The sequence below is a fragment of the Notolepis coatsorum genome (genome assembly GCF_963971535.1).
Source record: "Notolepis coatsorum genome assembly, chromosome: 13".
Lineage (NCBI taxonomy): Eukaryota > Metazoa > Chordata > Actinopteri > Aulopiformes > Paralepididae > Notolepis > Notolepis coatsorum.
The window spans coordinates 23,747,015-23,768,360 of NC_140177.1; the positions used below are offsets into that span (position 1 = coordinate 23,747,015).

The 21,346-nt window shown below is 43.6% G+C and overlaps 1 protein-coding gene across 6 annotated transcripts in view; it reads right to left on the reverse strand.

The window, feature by feature from the left end:
* Positions 1–21,346, reverse strand: part of LOC311239615 (myosin IXb) — a 119,710-nt gene that overhangs the window by 4,295 nt on the left and 94,069 nt on the right. For 5 of the 6 annotated variants that reach the window (XM_084327988.1, XM_084327989.1, XM_084327990.1 and 2 more), the window contains 10 exons: positions 20,399–20,440; positions 19,561–19,672; positions 16,804–16,877; positions 15,934–16,126; positions 12,696–12,824; positions 11,986–12,091; positions 11,677–11,808; positions 8,356–8,479; positions 8,105–8,208; positions 7,550–7,677 (listed from right to left, as the gene is read on the reverse strand). In XM_084327988.1, coding sequence (XP_084184114.1) covers positions 7,550–7,677; positions 8,105–8,208; positions 8,356–8,479; positions 11,677–11,808; positions 11,986–12,091; positions 12,696–12,824; positions 15,934–16,126; positions 16,804–16,877; positions 19,561–19,672; positions 20,399–20,440 — 1,144 coding nt within the window. Of the gene's footprint in view, positions 1–7,537; positions 7,678–8,104; positions 8,209–8,355; positions 8,480–11,676; positions 11,809–11,985; positions 12,092–12,695; positions 12,825–15,933; positions 16,127–16,803; positions 16,878–19,560; positions 19,673–20,398; positions 20,441–21,346 lie in introns of all 6 variants that reach the window. The other variant, XM_084327992.1, reaches the window with a different exon arrangement.

A 21,346-nucleotide genomic window follows, 5' to 3' on the forward strand; every position in this document is an offset into this window, starting at 1 on the left:
CATCAAGGCATTTATAATATTTTAACTTAAAACTAGGCTACTTTTGCGTATCAGTCATTAATATATTCCAAATAAAATAAGTCCCTCGAGACTTCGTGCTGCTGCTGCCGACTTGAGGTGTCGGTGGGCAGTCTGCCCGACCTTAATAAACAGCAGTCTGTTATAATCACATTTTTATGAGCTAACTAATTCCGTTATATTGGACATTTGTATTAATTATATCAAGCGAAGAACTGAGAAATTTGGCACCGCTGTGTCAGCGCGAGCTGGCTGCTGATATATTTACGTGAAGCATGGAGCACTTGGAGCAGGCAGAGCAGAGCAGTGGTGTCAGCAGCGCCCCCACCCAACAGCTGAATTGCCAATGGCTGAATTGGAGTACTGCACCCTGCCAAGCCATGCTTCACGTAAATATATCAGCAGCCAGCTCGCGCTGACAGCAGGATGTCATTATTAGACCGGCTGCTTGGTGAGATTGTTTCGTTCATCGCATAGGCTATATAATTTTAGCCTATTTTAATACAATTCAAATAATCTAATTGTGTTTAGAGGGAATTATTTTCACCGGACATTATGACCGGAGAGATTAAATATGTCGGACTTCAACAGATTTTGCCAGTCAAATACCGGTAATTACCGGCTAACGGAAACGCTGATCCAATGTAATAAAAAAAGTCAACCAACGAACTCGATTCTTGTACCGGATCTCCTCTCTGGTAAACAAGAACACCCTGAAGACTCTGGCAGGAGCACTCATTCAGGGGTACTACGACTATGCTTGCACCTCATGGTACCAAAGCACCTCAAAGGCGCTAAAAACAAAATTACAAACATCTCAAAACAAACTGGTCAGACTACTGCTTGACCTTACTCCTAGAACCCACCTCACCCCTGCCCACTTCGACAACCTAGGATGGCTTAGAGTAGACGACAGAGTACAACAACTTGCAATGGGCCTGGTCTACAAGATACACTACACGACCAAGGTACCCATGTACATGTCAAAATACTTCCCAAAGGTCAGTGAATACCACGATCACAACACCAGAGGGAGCTCCACAAATCATGTCAAACCCAGATTCGGCTCAAATAAGGGACTAAACACGTTTCGCAATTATGCCACATCAATGTGGAACGCCCTACCCAAAGCTGTAAAGGAATGTGGATCACTACCCACTTTCAAAACCTCTCTCAAGGGACACCTACGGGAGACTGCAATTCAACACTGGCCCCTGTAAATATCCTAACCCAATCATTCCAACCCCCTCCAATGTACAGTCATTTACCTAGTATGGTTTTGTCAATAGTTCAATGTACAATTGTGTTTGTTTGTACAGTGTCTCCTCCCCCCCCCCCTCAATGTACAGTGTTACTTGTTTATACAGTGTGCCCCCCGCCCCCCCCCCCCCCCAACCACCTCCAATGTAAATTACCCAGTATGGTTGTCAATATCCCAATGTACCCAACCCCCCCCACCCAACCTCCAATGTACAGTTTCTACGTCAAATGTATATACTCCCTTTTCTTGACTCCTTCTGTATCACAAACAGTACTGTATTTGCAAATCTGGTATGTCATAAATGTGTAGATGTAGCAGTACTGACTATCTGTATGTCATGTATGTCATATATGTCTATATGAATTGAAAATGGGGGACCCTGATGGAAACAAGACAAACGTCTTTCTCAGGTCTGCATCCCCTTAACAATTGTATGTATTGAGCCGTACTGTATTGTACCCATTCTGCAATCTGTTAAATAAAGTTTTCATTCATTCATTCATTCACATTGGGATATTGACAACCATACTGGGTAATTTACATTGGAGGTGGTTGGGGGGGGGGGGGGGGGAAACACTGTATAAACAAGCAAAACTGTACATTGGACTATTGACAAAACCATACTAGGTAAATGACTGTACATTGGAGGGGGTTGGGTTAGGATATTTACAGGGGCCAGTTTTGAATTGCAGTCTCCCGTAGGTGTCCCTTGAGAGAGGTTTTGAAAGTGGGTAGTGATCCACATTCCTTTACAGCTTTGGGTAGGGCGTTCCACATTGATGTGGCATAATTGCGAAACGTGTTTAGTCCCTTATTTGAGCCGAATCTGGGTTTAACATGATTTGTGGAGCTCCCTCTGGTGTTGTGATCGTGGTATTCACTGACCTTTGGGAAGTATTTTGACATGGGTACCTTGGTCGTGTAGTGTATCTTGTAGACCAGGCCCATTGCAAGTTGCTGTACTCTGTCGTCTACTCTAAGCCATCCTAGGTTGTCAAAGTGGGCAGGGGTGAGGTGGGTTCTAGGAGTAAGGTCAAGCAGTAGTCTGACCAGTTTGTTTTGAGATGTTTGTAATTTTGTTTTTAGCGCCTTTGAGGTGCTTTGGTACCATGAGGTGCAAGCATAGTCGTAGTACCCCTGAATGAGTGCTCCTGCCAGAGTCTTCAGGGTATTCTTGTTTACCAGAGAGGAGATCCGGTACAAGAATTGAGTTCGTTGGTTGACTTTTTTTTATTACATTGGATGCCATTTTGTCACAGGAGAGATTAGCCTCTAGGATGGAACCCAGGTAGGTAATTTCATCTTTCCTTGTGACAATATTGTCACCCACTGTAACTGAGAAGCCGTCGGTCTTGCTGAGTTTGTTATTTGAACCGAAGAGAATGGACTCTGTTTTGCCCATGTGTAATGCGTTGAATGCCAAGAACGAGAAATCTCGTTATTTAATCGTTATTTTTTTTATTATCGATTTCCATACATTTTTCATCAATCTAGCCTCACGTTACCAGTGGGGATCTGTCTGAGCTCGGACAGGGAAAATACCGCCCCCTATCATCTCTCCGGATGGTATTGCACCCATTGGATTGGACTGAATGAAATGGATGGGAAAAAAAGAGTCTGGATTCCACATTTTACTTGTCAGGCATGTAACCGGAGATGATCCCAGTCATTGCCCACCCTCAGAACAGCGTGTAATATGTGTTACCAGTACCCAGCGTTGGATCAATAAACGCGATCGATATTTGGAATGGCGATCAGGAATTGGAATAATCTTTTTGGAGAACATCTGATCTGAGGTAAGGAATCTATTTTACCAGTCTTGGGATAATCAGAGCTCTTTTCACCTATATCTCAGCATGTCCCATATGTGTGTGTGTGGCTGTGAGTGTGTGTGTGCTGATCAGGAAATAAGATAATCGATTTTCAGCCCACTTCTCTAGCGTGCATAAGTACACATATACTATCGATAATCTAGCGTTTATTTGAAAACGATTCATAAATAGGCCGAAAAATTACAACGTGTTTTGTGTATTCCAGTAAAGCGCGATTCCTGCAGAATCTTTTTTTTTCTGGACGTTTAAAAAAACGAGCGTTTTTCAAAATGGTATCAAACGGAAATGAACCGATTAAAAAACAATCAGTTTCGACAATGTTGACTGCAAACAAGTCATTGATAAGCGACGGGCGTATTAGACACATAGCCATAATTTAAGATATAGTTTATGCGTTCGCAAATGTGATCGCCCTCCCATTGACTACAGCGCTGGCACTCAAGCGCTATTTCTGGCACCCCCTGCTGGCACTCAAAATGTTAATGTCCATTTTTATTGATTTGTGATTGTTTATATCGACATACTGTTGCCTACCATGTAAATAGCTACTGAACCAGTTGAGAGCCAGACCCCTTATGCCATAATGGTGCAGTTTCCCAAGTAGAATATTGAAGTCAATGGTGTCAAAGGCCTTTGATAAGTCCAAGAAAACGCCCACCCCACATTCGCCCTGATCAATGGCATCATTTATTTTTTCAATTAGGTCTAATATTGCCATATATGTTGTTCTCTTTTTCCTGAAGCCGTATTGAGAACTGGCGAGTATATTGAGCTTGGTAGTGTATTCGCTTAATCTGTTATACACAACTCTCTCATACACTTTGGATAGAACCGGTAAAATGGGGTGCTCCAGTAGCACACCATGTACCGCGCTGCGTCGCGGAATACCGTGCTGCGTCACGGATCTGGTTGACTCCGAGTTCGATTCCCGGACTTGCCGTCATTTGCCGAATGTCTTCCCCTGCTCTCTCTCCCGTTTCACCCTACAACTGTCGGTCATGCTTGACCAGAAAAGCGATAAACGCTAAAAAATGAAGTTTAAAAAAAAAGAACCGGTAAAATGGATATTGGACGGTAATTATTGATACTATTTTTGTCACCCGATTTATATATGGGTATTATTCTCCCAATTTTGGTATTTATTGGCACCACACCATGAAGTAAGGACAAATTAATACAGTGAGCGAGTGGTCTGACTATAATATTAGCTATGGCTATTAGGATTTTGCTGCAAATTCCATCAGCACCAGCTGTGCGAGTGTCCTTCATCTTCATGATAATGTTGAATAGTTCATCATGGTCAGTTGGTTTCATGAAAATAGAGTTTGGATAGTTACCTGATAATTTATACTGTTTAAAAGACACACCCCCGGGATGGCTAATTTTATTCGCCAGGTCTTCACCAATGGATGCAAAGTAGGTATTAAATTTATCAGAGAGATCCTGCTGAGACATATTTGCAGGGTCAGGGAGCACTGATGTTTTTTTGTCCCTATTCAGTACTTTATTTAGAACTGACCATGTCATTTTCTTTTTTAATCCACTTTTTCTCCTTATTTTCTATTTTTCTCCCATCCCAATTTCACCTCGCCAATTCTCCCTTCAATTCTCCCCTTCCCTGTCTCAAACGTTGCTAGACTATGCCTCCCACTGGTCGGCTGCAGTGAGGACCAAGCCTTGCATCACGTGTCCCCTCCGGGTGAATACTTTCGGCAAGCAACAAGCCCTTCCGCGTTGCTCTGATTGGCCGAGCGCGCGCATGCGCATGAGCCGCGACAAGCCCCTCAGCCAGGCAGCAATACTAAGCTCCAGTTAACCTAATTTATACCGTAACGAATCATTAAAAAAATATACCGTTAACTGCAATATGTTGTTTCTTTACACATATGTTGGATTATGTAATTGGTTTGTCATGACAAACCAATAAAAAATTGTGCGACTCGGGCTTCATCCTCTGCTTCGCGGCTGCGTTGCGGGTCCACGACCCTCCATGCTCCGATAAGGCTTTCAACAGCGGGGAGAGTATGCTGCCGTGAGCGGCATCGCTGAGCTCATCAACGACCCTCCGTGTTCCGATAAGGCTTTCAACAGCGGGGAGAGTATGCTGCCGTGAACGGCATCGCTGAGCTCATCAACGACCCTCCGTGCTCCGATAAGGCTTTCAACAGCGGGGAGAGTATGCTGCCGTGAGCGGCATCGCTGAGCTCATCATGGTGTCCGCTGGACGAAGCCAGAGACGGTCTTATTATGGGGCTTATGCCGAGAAGCAGTAACACAACAGTGAACACATAGTTAAGTACGACTGACAGATGCATTGCAACTATGTGTTCACTGTTGTGTTACTGCTTCTCGGCATAAGCCCCATAATAAGACCGTCTCTGGCTTCGTCCAGCGAGTTATGACGTCACTGGCACTCAAAGTGTTAAGATAATGTTTGTAGAGTTTATTTTTGTGTTTAATGGATGTTAAGATGCCCTTTGTAAGCCAGGGGTTCTGGTCATTTTTACTGCTCATGACTGTCTTCTCAGGAATGCTTTTATGAATGGAGTCAGTTATTTCCAATATCAGACTATCATTTATGCAGTATCGGCAATCACAGGCATCATATACATTTCTCCACCCTTTGGTCTCCAGGCTTCCATATAGTTGCTGCAGGGTTCTGTCATTTATTACTTTAATTGTTGTTTTACAGGGAGGGGGGTGCAAGTTCACTGGCAAGATTTAGGGACAACATGACAGGGAAGTGATCAGTTATGTCAGTCAGGATCACTCCCGACTCCAGCTTGGTGTTTTGGATGTTGGTGACAATGTTGTCAATGATAGACTTGGATATGTGTGTTATTCTAGTGTAGATGTTTATAGTTGTGAAGAAGGAGGAAGAATGCAGTGTATTAATGAAATAATTTTTTATAGAATCATCCTTGGAGATGTCTATGTTAAAATCTCCCATTAGAATACAGTTGTTGTTTTTTTTGTTTAATGAATGATGGGTTTCCTCTAACTTGTTCCTAAAGACATCCAAGTTTGAGTCTGGGGGGCGATATATTACTCCGACGTTGACGTTTTTTCCATTTATATCAATGAAGAGAGAATCAGAGCCGCCATCAAAGTCAACATTGTCGCAAACATTTGCTTGAAGTCTGGTATTCACGTAAAGACACACTCCTCCACCTATTTTTTCCCAATTCTATTTTTGTGGAAGAAATTATAGCCATCAAGATTGAGAATATCAGTGAACGACCTGTCATCTAGCCAAGTTTCACTACAACCAATTATATCAAATTTACAGCCTGAAATAGAAAGTAATGATACAAGATCAGTATGGTGTTTACAGAGGCTTCTAATGTTGAGGTGCAATAGTGAAAGGGTGTTTTCAGTATTGAAACAATAGAGTTGCTCAGAGTCATATTGCTTGCAGGTAATATTTCCACCATCAAGACAGCAGCGATGGACATGATCTCCATCCTCATCACTCAAGCCAAAGAAACCCATAATAAGGGGAATTCTTATCACATATCTTCATATAAAAATCACCTATGGTATTTAAAGATTGAACAATACAAGAACCAGGCGTTCTATATATGCAACACAAGAATATACTACCCTGTCACGCACTCATGCTCTCCCTCCCGCATCCAGTCGCCCTTACGCGGTGCCCAAGTGTTGGTATAATGTTCCTCTTTTCCACCCATATGAAAAAGTCAAGATTCCACGCAAGAAACATTTGAGTCATTTCAGAGAAAAGAAGGACGTTGAAAAAGTCAAGTCTGCACGCAAGAAACATTTTAGTCATTTCAGAGAAAAGAAGGACGTTGATCCTACCATTTTCACGGTTGTATGGTGTCATTGGAACTTGTCAAGCTCTTCCACATTTCTGATGACCAAAACGTTTGCGTTGTCAGGCATGCCGTTTAATTTGATGAGGATCTTGCAGTTGGAGGTCCACGTTGATTGAATCTTCTTTTGGTAGCGGAGTCTTTCTTGCGATGTCAGCATTCTTTTTTGTGAGGTGTTCATTTAGATACACGCTCGTTCCCTGCAGTTGGCGACCTTGTTTTAGCAGGGCTATTTTAGCTTTTCGGTTGATAAAAACGGATTATTACTGCAGGTGTATTCGTTTTGAGGCTGCGAGGTAATCTTCCTATTACCCTGGTATGGACATGTATCCCCCTTCCCCGTGTTGCTATGACACCTCAATTTCCCCAAGGGGATCAATAAAGCAATATCGTATCGTATCAAAGGCTAAAGTGGAAAAAACATCCTTCAGTAATAATCACCATGTCAACGAAGACAGAGGAAGGGGCGACAGTGTTTCAACAGGGGGCGCAATACTGATACAGGCTTCCATTTCAGACTTTGTTATTATATTCAAAGTCACAGATCGGGCCGATCTATATAAGACAAGAGGATGGTGAAAATGGCATACCTCTCTACTGACCTTCCGAGTCAAAGTTCCCGAGGCGTTCCTCTAGGAGGCTCTCTGAGCTCATGGATGACTCTGAGTCCAGGTTGTCGTTATCAGAGTTCTCCTGCTCCAGCTCAGGCAGTCGGCAGGCCAGCTCCTCTCTAGAGTTCACGCACGCACACGCGCGCACACACACACACACACACACACACACACACACACACAAAGACATTGTTATATTCAAAGCATAATCCCCATTATTTTCAACCCACACCCTGTACCTTTTTACTACATCTTGACTGTTTATTTTTCTCATATTTGTTTATATTCAGTTAATTATATTGTTTATACCGTTTATTTTCATTTGATTGCCTATATCTTTTTTTCTATTACCCTGCCCATACCTGTACCCCCACCCCTCCCCCATGCTGCCAGAATGGGAAGGGGATCAATAAAGGACTATCTTATCTTATCTTTTCCATCATCCGATTCCGACCAAAATCTCATCGATCTGACGAATTGGCTGCAGTTGAATAGGCTGCAGCTCTCCTAAAAAAAAAAAACACCCTAAAAACAGTTTCAACTCACTTCTCCTCCTTGATAGACTTGATCCTCTCAATCAGGGACTTCTCTGCCTCACTGTCAGAGTCCGTGTGTCCAGGAACATCTAGTTGGGAGGGTTTCTCAATGATCTACGCAGACAACAGAACAGGGGTTGTTGTTGTTGTGAGGCGTTAGTGACGGCCACTAAATGGCAGTGTTAGGCTTTAATGAATGCTTCTTTCACGTCCCCAAGTGGTCATTCCTCCAGTGACGTGGCGTGGTGCGTGTCTCCTCACCGTGTTCTGTCTCCTCAGTCGGAGCTGGTTGAGAGCCAGGGCCTCGGCGTACTCCAGCTCCTGGATGTTCTGCAGCTTCTCTGTGTAGCGCCGGAACTGCTCCTTGATCAGGATCTCCACACACCTGGATGGACAGCAGCAGCGGGGTCAACGATAGCGGCCATCAGGCTCACACAACAGTAGGGCTGACCCCTATTAATCGATTAGTCGACTAATCGGTCGAAAGGAGCCGTAGTCGACTGGCCAACCTCTTAGTCGAATATAATAAAAAAATAATAATAATAATATTTTTTTTATCATTTTTTCCAAAAGAAAAAGAGGCTTAGAAGCATGGCTAACGCTAATGGCACGCATACCAGAGGCTAACTGCCTACAAAAACAGGCACAGAGGCACTGAAAGAGGATTTCACCCATCTAATGAACACACTAGACTAGACAAATATCAAGATGTATCCATCAGTGGACCAATTGCATGCTTTTGCAGAGGACAAGAAGCCTTCAGTCGACTCCTTCAGACATTAAGCACCCCCCACAGCCCAAATGGAATGATAAAAAAAAATAAAAATAAAAGTTTTAAAATATTATTATTTTTTTATTTTTTTTTAAGTCGACCAATAGTCGACTACCGGCAAATTTGGGCCAATCCTAGTCGACCATCCAAATCCTTAGTCGGGGACAGCCCCAGTGGGCAGGGACCGCAGCCGGAAAACTAACGGCAGCAGACCTCGAGAACTACTAGGAATGTCTGACACAACGTATGACGAATGGTGTATATCACGCCAGTTAGGGTACCTTATGTATACTGCACCTGTGTATACTGTATACTTACTCATAGTATACATTTAGATTCTAGCATTTATTGTAACCATATTTATTGTAATGTTAATATAACTGATAGGGCATACAGACCCTGCACCTTTAATCACACTGCCTACTTGCTCAGATGCATATATTCAGAGTTAATTATATTGTTTACACTGCCTATTTTTACTTTTATACTGTACTATAATTGTATTGCCTGTATTTATGTCTTCTACCATTACCCTGCCCATACGCGTGAATACTTTACCCAAGGCAGTTGTCCTTCCGCGTTCGGTTTGCGCGCCCTGATTGGCCTCTCAGCGCCCAATCGCTTTGCGCCTAGCTTTCAGTTCCACAACGCAAGTCCTCGCCCATTTCCTCGTATTGTTTTCATATCAAGCGACATCACATCAATATACATAACGTATTGTAACGCGCTATTCATATCAATCGGCATCACATCAATATAAATAACGTAGTGTTTTCATCTCAGATATTAACGTAACACACTATTCATATCAATCGGCATCACATCAATATAAATAACGTAGTGTTTTCATCTCTACGTAACCCGCTATTCATATCAATCGGCATCACATCAATATAAATAACGTAGTGTTTTCATCTCTTCATATCAATCGGTATCACATCAATATAAATAACGTAGTGTTTTCATCTCAGATATTAACGTAACGCACTTTTCATATCAATCGGAATCACATCAATATAAATAACGTAGTGTTTTCATCTCTTCATATCAATCGGCATCACATCAATATAAATAACTTAGTGTTTTCATGAAAACACTACGTTATTTATATTGATGTGATGCCGATTGATATGAATAGCACGTTACGTTAATATCCGAGATGAAAACACTACGTTATTTATATTGATGTGATGCCGATTGATATGAAGAGATGAAAACACTACATTATGTATATTGATGTTATGTCGATTGATATGAAAACAATACGAGGAAATGGGCGAGGACTTGCGTTGTGGAACTGAAAGCTAGGCGCAACGCGATTGGGCGCTGAGAGGCCAATCAGGGCGCGCAAACCAAACGCGGAAGGACAACTGCCTTGGGTAAAGTATTCACGCTGCCCATACATGTACTTCCATGTTGTCAGCTAGCTAACTGTCATAGTTTCAGTTTGTTACAATGGAGCGTTAGGCTAACGATTTTATTCCTCAGACGCAGAGTGATACTGACTTGTGAAGAGTAATTCGAATCATAGTTGTGGGTATATACTATACGCTCATTATACTATGGTTATGAACCAATCAGATTGCTTGATTTGAGCTACCTGTTTTAGAAACCATTTTATATATTTTGAAATATAACGGTGGATCAATTTTGAACGTGTCATTAGGACTTGGCTGGTCCAGGGGTATGTGACTGAAACTTTTTAGGAAAATAGCATCTAAAAGCTTATTCCAAGAGATTTTTGAGAAGAGTAAATTCAGGACTTTCCAGAACCATCACCCAAGTTCTCCCATTACATTTGATTCATTTTCAAAATGTCCATGTGTTTTCTTGTCACTGGGAAACATCTAAGCCAGGTTTCTAAGGTTTTCCAGGATATGTGGGAACCCTGTGCTGTATCTCAACATAGGAAAAAAAAATACATCTAACAAGAACACGTTTTGATGTTTTGATGCTGTGCCTCTTACACTGTGTAAATATTACACGATCATCTGCAAAGAGTGATACATATATTGGCTTGAGTTAGAATAAATTACACTGCTTGTCTGGCAGTAGGAGAGATAAACTGCTTCAGTTGTATCTCTAAAAGGGTGCCACTGCTTGTCTGGCAGTAGGAGAAATCAAACTGATTCAGTTGTATCTCCAACGAATTAAGAAAGTCAACATTGTTGCCAGATTGAGAATTGAGAAGATTTGATGTATTTCTACAAATTGGGGTTTTGAATGGGTGTCACAGTATTTAGGGTCATAAAACTCACAACAGAGTTAAAGGGGACCTATTGTAATTTTGTGAAATTACCTTTTCCTGTGTTTTGCATTGTTTTTACAGAATGAGGGATTGTCCCAACACTGAGAACATGCATTGTGCCTTTCCTGGAATCCAGCTGTGACAAGAACCCTCCCTCCTGAAACGAGCCATTCAGAATTGCAGGCACAATCGCTGTGGTGAATAACGTGCATGTACTCTATGTGCGTGTGAAGATATCTCGATAAAAGCAGGATGTTTCTGAAAATTATTTTAACGACAAGATTGCTATGCTATTGCTGGATCTTGAGTCGTATTTGATCTGCAACATCTGAAAGTTAGATCTGAATTTAGTTCGATGTTGATGTCGTGCACCACTGCTAGATGGTGACCTATATTAACTTGTTTAGGGTACCTATAGAATACCTATATCACTTGTTGAAGAGGACCAAAATATGTCCCCTTTAACATTCACTTCAATTAAAAACACGAAAACAACTAAAACTGGAGATACAATGTTTTCAGTCGACAACAGCAGTGATGTGCGTATGGCCGTCTGACTCACATGGTCGTCTTGCCCACGTCTTTCATGCCGAGGAAGGGGTCGTCTGCGTGAGGGGTGCGCAGGACACACGGGGCGAACACAATGGCTAATGAGTTTGCAGACATCCTGTTGTGCTCTTCCTCCTTGGCGACCCTGGAAAGAAACCCTCCGTCAGGATCTCACACGACCGTTAACCGGCCTAATAAACAAGATCGGCTAATAAAGTAGCGCAATAGGAAATCATTAATGTCCCAGATGGCTGAGAGCATTTGTTTTGGCTACGCGTACAGGATGGAGGAAGTAGAAAGTCAAAACAGAGACTCATCCTACCGGACTAGATGAAAGATGAGTCGTTCCAGGGTGTTGAAGTTAGCGGAGGGGAGTTCGTCCAGCTTCTGGTAAACGGCCCTCAGCCGCTCCGATTTATCCGGCAGCTCTGTGTATGTGAACCAGCAAGAGTTTCAGTGACTTTTAAACAAATTGTCAAAGTCAAGGTCAGCTTTATTGTCACTTCTCGTAATGTGCAAGACATACAGAGAAATTAAATAGCATTTCCCCCTTCCCAGGGTGTATATAAATAAAGATCTAATATAAACATAAAGTAACATATGGGACACGATGTACACACAATATACAGGACTATATACAATATAAACAGTAGCTATTTTTTTTTTTATGTATGAGTGAAATAAATATAGGAGGTCAAAGAGAACTTAGTGTGAATCTTTTAGCAGCAGTGGTACATAGTAAGTATAAATAATAAATAATGGCAGTAAAATACAATAATGGCAGTAAAGTGGCAGTGAGATGATAGATATGGCAGTACACTAATATAATGTAAACTAAAATAATGGCAGTAAAGTAAAGTGGCAGTGTGTGTCTGTGTGTGTGTCAGTGTGGGGGGGGGGTAGTACAGAGTCTGTGGGGGCAGAGTAAGAGAGAGGAGGCTGATCATCAACAGCAAACACTCTTTACGAATGGCAACATTCAAGGGAACGTTATGAGGTGACCAGATCATCGAGGTTGCAGCGCTTACTCACCGACACAGTGCAGGAAGTCATTGTAGAGGGTGAAGGTCATGAGGGGGTCAGGCAGCTCTCGGAGCCAGCGCTTCACCAGGCCTGTGATGGTGTGGATGGGGTAGTTCTCTAGAGACACTTCATCAGGATCTGTGGGCAAGCAACAAAAACATGCACTCGACTGAGCTAGTGCCCCTGACTTTTTACATTTAGATGACGCTTTTATCCAAAGCGACTTACAAATTGTGGACAACAAGTCAGCAGGAAGAGTACATCCCTGGCAGCTAAGAGTCAGTGGCATTGTTCATCAAATAGTGTCAAACGTGAGTGTTACACTCTGAGTGCATAGTACCGGTAGTATAGACATACTAGCATGATAGGTAGTAGTATAAGTATAGTAGCATAGTAGTAAGGTACATAATAGTCAAGTCAAGTCAAGTCAAGAGTTTTAATTGTCACGGCATACAGGTATACAATGAAATGCGGGTGGTCTTGCCCGCAACGATGTGCAATACAGTGGTACATATAATAGAATCAAAAGAAGAAACAACATTGTGCAGTAACAGATAGCAGGTAACATGGAGTGACATCTCGGTATCTGTACATAGTTATTTACAGCGCATGTGTGACATGCTAGTTAGCTTTGGTAGTGCAATACACTGTTCCTGTTATTCTAATTTAAAGTGTCCTTTCCTTTGGCCATAAGTGTGCGTGTGTGCGACATGAGTGTGTGCCCGCTCATGTTAAAGTGTTAAGTGGCTGCTCGTGTGTGAGCGTGCACAGTGTGCGTGTCGTGTGTGTGTTCATGTGTGCTTGTGTGTGGACAGTTCAATGTTCTGAGCACTCAATGTACATTGTTCATGGCTCTGATGGCCTGGGGGAAGAAGCTGAGCCTAAGCCGCTCTGTCCTAGTAGCTGGGATTTGCAGGCGTCTGCCTGACCTCAGCAGCTGAAACAGGCTGTTATTGGGGTGGTGAGGGTCTTTCATTATCCTGCAGGCTCTGGATTTGCACCTCTTGTTGTATAGAACCTGCAGGGGGGGTAGTGCAATACCCGTGGTACGCTCGGCTGAGCGCACCACTTTCTGTAGGGCCTTCTTGTCCTGTGCCGTGCTGTTTCCATACCAGGCAGTGATGTTTCCGGTCAGGATGCTCTCTACAGCTCCTGAGTAGAAGGACTGGAGTATCTTCCCCGATACTCTGAACTTCCTTAACTGTCTCAGGTGGTAGAGACGCTGTTTCGCCTTCTTTACTACTGTGCCTATGTGTGTTGACCATGTCAGGTCCTCTGAGATGTGGACCCCCAGGTACTTGAAGCTGCTCACCCTGTCCACGGTAGCCCCGTTTATCATCAGTGGTGTGTGTGTCTCCTGCTGTCCTCTCCTATAATCCACGATCAGTTCCTTGGTTTTGCCAATGTTCAGGAGCAGGCTGTTGTCCTGGCACCAGCGTTCCAGTACCTCCACCTCCTCCCGGTAGGCCTTCTCGTCGTTGTCCGAGATCAGCCCCACCACCACCGTGTCATCTGCGAACTTCACTATGGAGTTGGAGCTGAACTTGGCCACACAGTCGTGTGTGTAGAGTGAGTACAGCAGGGGGCTCAGAACACAGCCCTGGGGGGACCCGATGCTCAGGGTGATGGTGTTGGAGGTCTGACCCCCCACCCTGACCGCCTGGGGTCTTTCGCTCAGAAAGTCCAGTACCCAGGCGCTCAGGGCGGAGCTCAGACCTAGCTCGATCAGCTTGTCCACCAGTCTGGTGGGGACTATGGTGTTGAACGCTGAGCTGTAGTCAATGAACAACAGTCTCACATAGCCCCCCTTCTGACGGTCAAGGTGCGAGAGGGTGCTGTGCAGTACCTGGGAGACTGCGTCGTCGGTGGACCTGTTTGTCCTGTATGCAAATTGCATAGGGTCCATATCACTGGGGAGGGAGGCACAAATGTGGTCCTTGACCAGCCTCTCGAAACATTTCATGACCACAGAGGTGAGTGCCACCGGTCTGTAGTCATTTGGACATGCTGGGGAGGGTTTCTTCGGCACAGGGATGATGGTAGACCTCTTGAAGCAGGCAGGGACCACTGACTCCGCCAGTGATTGATTAAATATGGCGGTGAACACAGGGGCCAGCTGGTTGGCACAGGTCTTGAGTATACGTCCTGTTATGCCATCTGGGCCAGCAGCCTTCCTGGTGTTCACCTGCATAAATGCTCTTCTCACACTGTGTTCCGACAACGAGAGAGCGTCCCCCCCCCCTCGCGGTTGCCCCCCCCCTCCACAACAGCCGGCGCGCCAGTGACGTCACTAGCCGGAGAGCCAGCAGCGCCACTGTCTACACCAAACCGAGCGTAGAAGGTGTTGAGCTTGTCCGCGAGGGAGGCGTCGTCGCTCCCCATTGACGGGGCGCTGACTTTATAGTCAGTTATTGACTTCAGTCCCTGCCATAATCCTCTTGTGTCGTTTTGTGCCATTTGTGTCTCCAGTTTGTCAGCATATGTCCTCTTAGCAAGTTTGACTGCTTTGCGTAGAGTATAGACTGAAGCCTTGCTAGTAAAAGACCGTAAGAAGGTGTGACGACCAACAGCAGGTACCAAGACAATCGGTTACTTTTACTGAATAGTAAAGACTAGTTTGGGGTCACTGGAGAAAATGTTTATTTCTTACACTTATTGCAAATAAAGCAATAAAGACTCAGCAAAGCATTGGTGGTTCAGTGGTAGAATTCTCGCCTGCCACGCGGGGGCCGGGAGGCCCGGGTTCGATTCCCGGCCAATGCATCCCTTGATTTTATCCCCTTTTTAAATCCCAAGGGAAATTATTAGCATGATAGGTAGTAGTACAAGTATAGTAGCATAGTAGTAGGATACATAATAGTAAGCACTCTAGTTTACACTAGATAAGGTGTAAAAACAAAAGAGCCATGCCAAATACTGGTCAACATCAGTTTGTCTACCCTGGCTACTTTGGCAGATATAACCTAAAAACAACATGCAAATAGCCAGCATGTCTTGTGAGTCTTGGAATCAAACAGCCATTGTGGCCAATAGATAAAGTTACAGTGGTTGGTTTCATTTCTTGCTCCGTTTGTTCCACTCAAAGCCAACAAGACCACTAGTCTCGTCTGCACACAGATACAGGACACTACAACCGACCACCACACTAAACAAAACCCCGCTCGGCTTATAGAAGAACACGCATGAATCCACCAGGGATTGACGGCCCGGCTAACCGGAAGGCTTGCGGCTGTGGGACGGGTCTTACCGGTCTCCAGGATCTGATGCAGCTCCCTGGCGCGGCAGGTGGAGCCAGACTTGCGGTAGATGCCCTCGGTGTAGAGGCCGTTCATCTCCACGTGCAGCAGCATCATCTCCACCACCTTGGGCACCGGGTTGGCTTGGCTGGTCAGGACGCACACATGTACCCCGAAGTGAAGGGAGCCCGGCACGCTGTCATCCTGTAACATGCACCCACACACACACACAAGCAGAGAGACAGGTGGGCACAGAATGAGTGGTGTGTGTGTGTGTGTGTGTGTGTGTGTGTGTGTGTGTGTGTGTGTGTGATGCAAGAGAGACGAAGAGAGAATGAAAGAATGACGGAGAGAGATATTCTTTGTCTGTTATTCAAGATGTAGAAATGCTGATAGGGAGACAGAGTATGAATGCTGATAGGGAGACAGAGTCGGAATGCTGATAGGGAGACAGAGTCGGAATGCTGATAGGGAGACATAGTATGAATGCTGATAGGGAGACAGAGTCGGAATGCTGATAGGGAGACAGAGTATGAATGCTGATAGGGAGACAGAGTATGAATGCTGATAGGGAGACAGAGTCGGAATGCTGAAAGGGAGACAGAGTAGGAATGCTGAAAAGGAGACAAGAGTAGGAAAGCTGAGGGGGACACAGAGTAGGAATGCTGAGGGGGACACGGAGTAGGAATGCTGAGACAGAGTAGGGCAAGACAGGAGAAGGGGTTCTGGCGGGATCTGATCCCAGGCCAACAGAGGTACATGTGGTCGCCAAAGCGACGGTCTTAACCACAACATTATCTCCGGGCAATAAGATCGGATTTCAAGCCATTCTCTGGTATACAGTCCATCCGTAGAGCATCCAAAAAACTACCAAAACCTACCTTCCTGGCACACCGTGTTGAACAATCGGTGATGATTTTGGTGAGGCATTTCTTGTGGCACACTAACTTGCAAGCTGAAACAAAGGACACAGAAGACACGATTATTACATGCACATAAATATCCCAATATTATCCGGGACACCGCACTATTCAATCTGAGCTGGCGACGTATCCCGGTTACAATAGCCGGTGTAAGCTCATGTCCCAACTCTATAACTGGGAGATCAACTAGTATTCAGCACATAGGCGTTGTTTTAGAGGGGTTGCGGGGGACATGTCCCCCGCAATATTGAGAAGAGATATATTTGTCCCCCTCAAAAAAATATAGCTAATATGAAAGACAACCCCCTCCCCAAAAGAGGTAAAAAAATAAGGGGGTCAAAACATTTATATATCTTTCTTCCCTGTAACTATATAATAACCAACAATTTCAGACACCCTCACAGGACCAGACCATCTCAACCTGGCAGACGTGCCTCTCATAAAAGTACACCAGGATGCAGGAAATTAAGGCGGCGGTTACACCTTTCGTTTCATTTTCGTTTCATTGTCATACGAGTTTCGCCGCGACGCGGCAGCCTCGAGTCACACTTTCGTTTTTGTCACCTGGGCACAGTGATGTAGTACACTGCCAAAGCAGTAGGTGGCAGTAGGTGGCGAACATGAAGGCAATTTCAACCAATCATAACTTGAATGTGCCAATACACTTCCTGGAAGCTCCAGCAAAGAAAATGTCAACAAGGCAGGCGCCTATGCCGCGCCACCATCTTGCCTATTTACTCAATGCAGCAATTTTTCAGCAAAGCCTAATAAAAGTGCAATAAACAAAACGGATACATTCACTGTGTGTTCTGCCTGTCATTTGTTGATGAAACAAAACTAACATCAACACAAGTGACCACCAAGAGCGGATAGTTTAGTCTAAAAAAAGATCGGTAGCATTGTTAGCTGCATGCTAACGTCAATGGAATTTGCCATTATAACAGTATAGCATTGTGGCTAGAAGCTAACGTTAGCTCACGCTACTTAGCCAGCACCAAACTGATGATATCGGGAGCTATCAGTAGTTAGATAACATTAGAGACAACGCTGTGTGTATTAAACAAAGGTGAATAGATGACTGGGCCATTTTGTTTAATGCTTGTTAAGTTGAAAGAGGAGCTTTGAGCTAACAGGGTTTGATAGCCAACACTAGCTCATGTTATCCAGTGGCAGTGCCAATCGGTAATGCTAGCAGAATGAATGGATGTAAACTTTATTTAACATATTGCATATGGGTACAATACAATACGGCTCAATACAAACAATTGTTAAGGGAATGCAGACTGTTGTAGCTTGGACTGGCTTGTAGCTTGTCCTTATAACAATAACTTGACAACACATAGTAGCTGCAGCTATTTGGTTTGGGACACCGGAAGGGCACGCAGATGGTATCTACTGCGCATGGGCGTTTTCGCAACAACGGCTCCGTGCTGACTACACGGCTGTTGTCGGCGCGTTTTTTAGGGGTTCTCCAAAACGCAAACACAATTTAGCGTTTCAGCCGTATCCGCCAAAAAACGCATTTCTGTGTAATAGGGACATCAAACGTATTCAAAAACGTATAAAAACGAGCCACAAAAACACTAGTCTAACCATGGCCTAAGTGTTCGACACTCAAACCCCCCCAGGGGGAGGACCCCCCCCCCATGTTGAAACCAAACCTATGCCCTTGATCCAGCATATGAATATGTATGTAAACTAGGGCTGACGGTAGGGCTGGGCGATATAACGATAACGATAAATATCGCGATATATTTTAATAATCGATATCGAATATCGAAATTAAAAAAAATCGATTTTTTTTTTTTTTTTTTTTTTTTTTTTTTTTAAACCTGCAACAGGGCAGTTTTAAAACCAGAGACAGTGGACAGACTTGTCTTTCTTGCCTGCAACTTAAAGTAATGGCTTTGCTTGTCCAAATGACAATACTGACCAAATTCAGATTTCTTTTTCTCTTGTCCATTTATTTTGTTTGCTTTCTAATTTAAAATACATTTTGAAACCGTCTGTACACAGTAGGCTATGTGTGCTAGCAGAACTAGACTCCAGTCACGAGTCACAGTGCACATGTGCGGTGGTTTGTCCACCAAAAAAGCGCCAAAAGATCGAAAATAAACTAGCAGAGCCAGAACTGTTCAACTCCTCTGGAGCCACAGCCAGCAGAGAAGCCGGTTTACTTTAGCTTTTAAACCAGCTGCAGCCTGAGAACTGGAGTGTGAGGGGATGTAACACTAAAGATGGCGGCAATGACAAAGAATTGCTGCAAAATAAACATACATCTGTTGTTAAATCTTTTTTTTTTTTTTTTTATACTTATAACAATTCGATAATTATCGATATCGAGAAATAAAATAAAATTATCATATCGTTATCGCGATATGATTTTTTTCCATATCGCCCAGCCCTAGGCTGACCCCTATTAGTCGATTAGTCGACTAATCGGTCGAAAGGAGCCGTAGTCGACTGCCAACCTCTTAGTCGAATACAAAAAAAAATTATAATAATAATAATTTTTTTTATCATTCTTTCCAAAAGAAAAGAGGCCTAGAAGCGTGGCTAACGCTAAAGGCACGCATACCAGAGGCTAACTGCCTATGAAAACAGGCACAGAGGCACTGAAAGAGGATTTCATTTCACCCATCTAATGAACACACTAGACTGTGTTCCAATGTGGTCACATGACGTGGTTGGTGTTAGTGTATGCAGCGTACTCACCACTGCACATATAGGCCTTCTCCATGCCCCAGATGTAGGAGCCGCACAGGTCACATGACTGCATGATGTTCACCTGGTACGTGCTGAACATGTGACCCAGAGGGCTGTCCGGCTGGAGGGACACGTGACACAAAAAAGACACAATAAACAAAAGACACGACCCCAGGGACCGAACTGATGAACATCATGGACTCCATTTACTGTACATTCATTTAGCCGACGCTTTTATCCAAAGCGACTTACAAATTGTGAACAACAAGTCAGCAGGAAGGGTACATCTCTGGCAGCTAAGGGTCAGTGGCATTGTTTGTCAAATAGTGTCAAACTTGAGTGTTACACTCTTGAGTGCATAGTAGTATAGACATATTATTAGCATGATAGTAGTATAAGTATAGTAGCATAGTAGTAAGGTACATAATAGTAAAAGGAAGTAAAGGGTAGGCCGATGGAGAATACCGTTACTTTTACTGAACAGTAAATACTTCGATCATTAGTTTGGGGTCACTAGAGAAAAATTATTGAGATATAATCCAAGAATTAGAGAACTCTAGCCTGCTTCTATGTGTCAAGCGTGGATAAAATCCAAGCCGCTTTGCTTTGATTTCTGACACTTAACATGGATACCCTTGATAATCAGATTTAAACAATAATAATAATAATAATAATAATAATAATAATAATAATAATAATAATAATAATAATAATAATAATTATTATTATTATTATTATTATACTATTACCCTGCCCATACCTGTACCTCCCCTCCCCCATGCCGCTATGACACCAGCATTTCCCTAAGGGGATCAATAAAGGAATATCTTATCTTATCTTAACTTACACACTTATCCTTTTTCCTCCTCTTCTTGATCTTGGCAGACAGCTTCCAGTTAGAGAAGAGAAAACACAGTGATGATCACAGCACTACACTACCCAGCATGAGAGAATGCACAGTGATGATCACAGCACTACACTACCCAGCATGAGAGAGAATGCACAGTGATGATGACAGCACTACACTACCCAGCATGAGAAAGAATGCACAGTGATGATGACAGCACTACACTACCCAGCATGAGAGAATGCACAGTGATGATCACAGCACTACACTACCCAGCATGAGAGAGAATGCACAGTGATGATGACAGCACTACACTACCCAGCATGAGAAAGAATGCACAGTGATGATGACAGCACTACACTACCCAGCATGAGAGAGAATGCACAGTGATGATGACAGCACTACACTACCCAGCATGAGAGAGAATGCACAGTGATGATGACAGCACTACCCAGCATGAGAGAGAATGCACAGTGATGATCACAGCACTACACTACCCAGCATGAGAGAGAATGCACAGTGATGATCACAGCACTACACTACCCAGCATGAGAGAGAATGCACAGTGATGATCACAGCACTACACTACCCAGCATGAGAGAATGCACAGTGATGATGACAGCATTACCCAGCATGAGAGAGAATGCACAGTGATGATCACAGCACTACACTACCCAGCATGAGAGAGAATGCACAGTGATGATGACAGCACTACCCAGCATGAGAGAGAATGCACAGTGATGATCACAGCACTACACTACCCAGCATGAGAGAGAATGCACAGAGGTAAATAAGAATATGACAAAAAGATCATCAAATAATCTAATAAAATAAAGAGAGAAGAGAGATAGAAATGTAGGTTTAAACACAGGATTTCCATTTACATAGTGACATAATATCAATAAACATCTACAGATATTAAAGTTCTGAACACAATGAGCTAGTGTG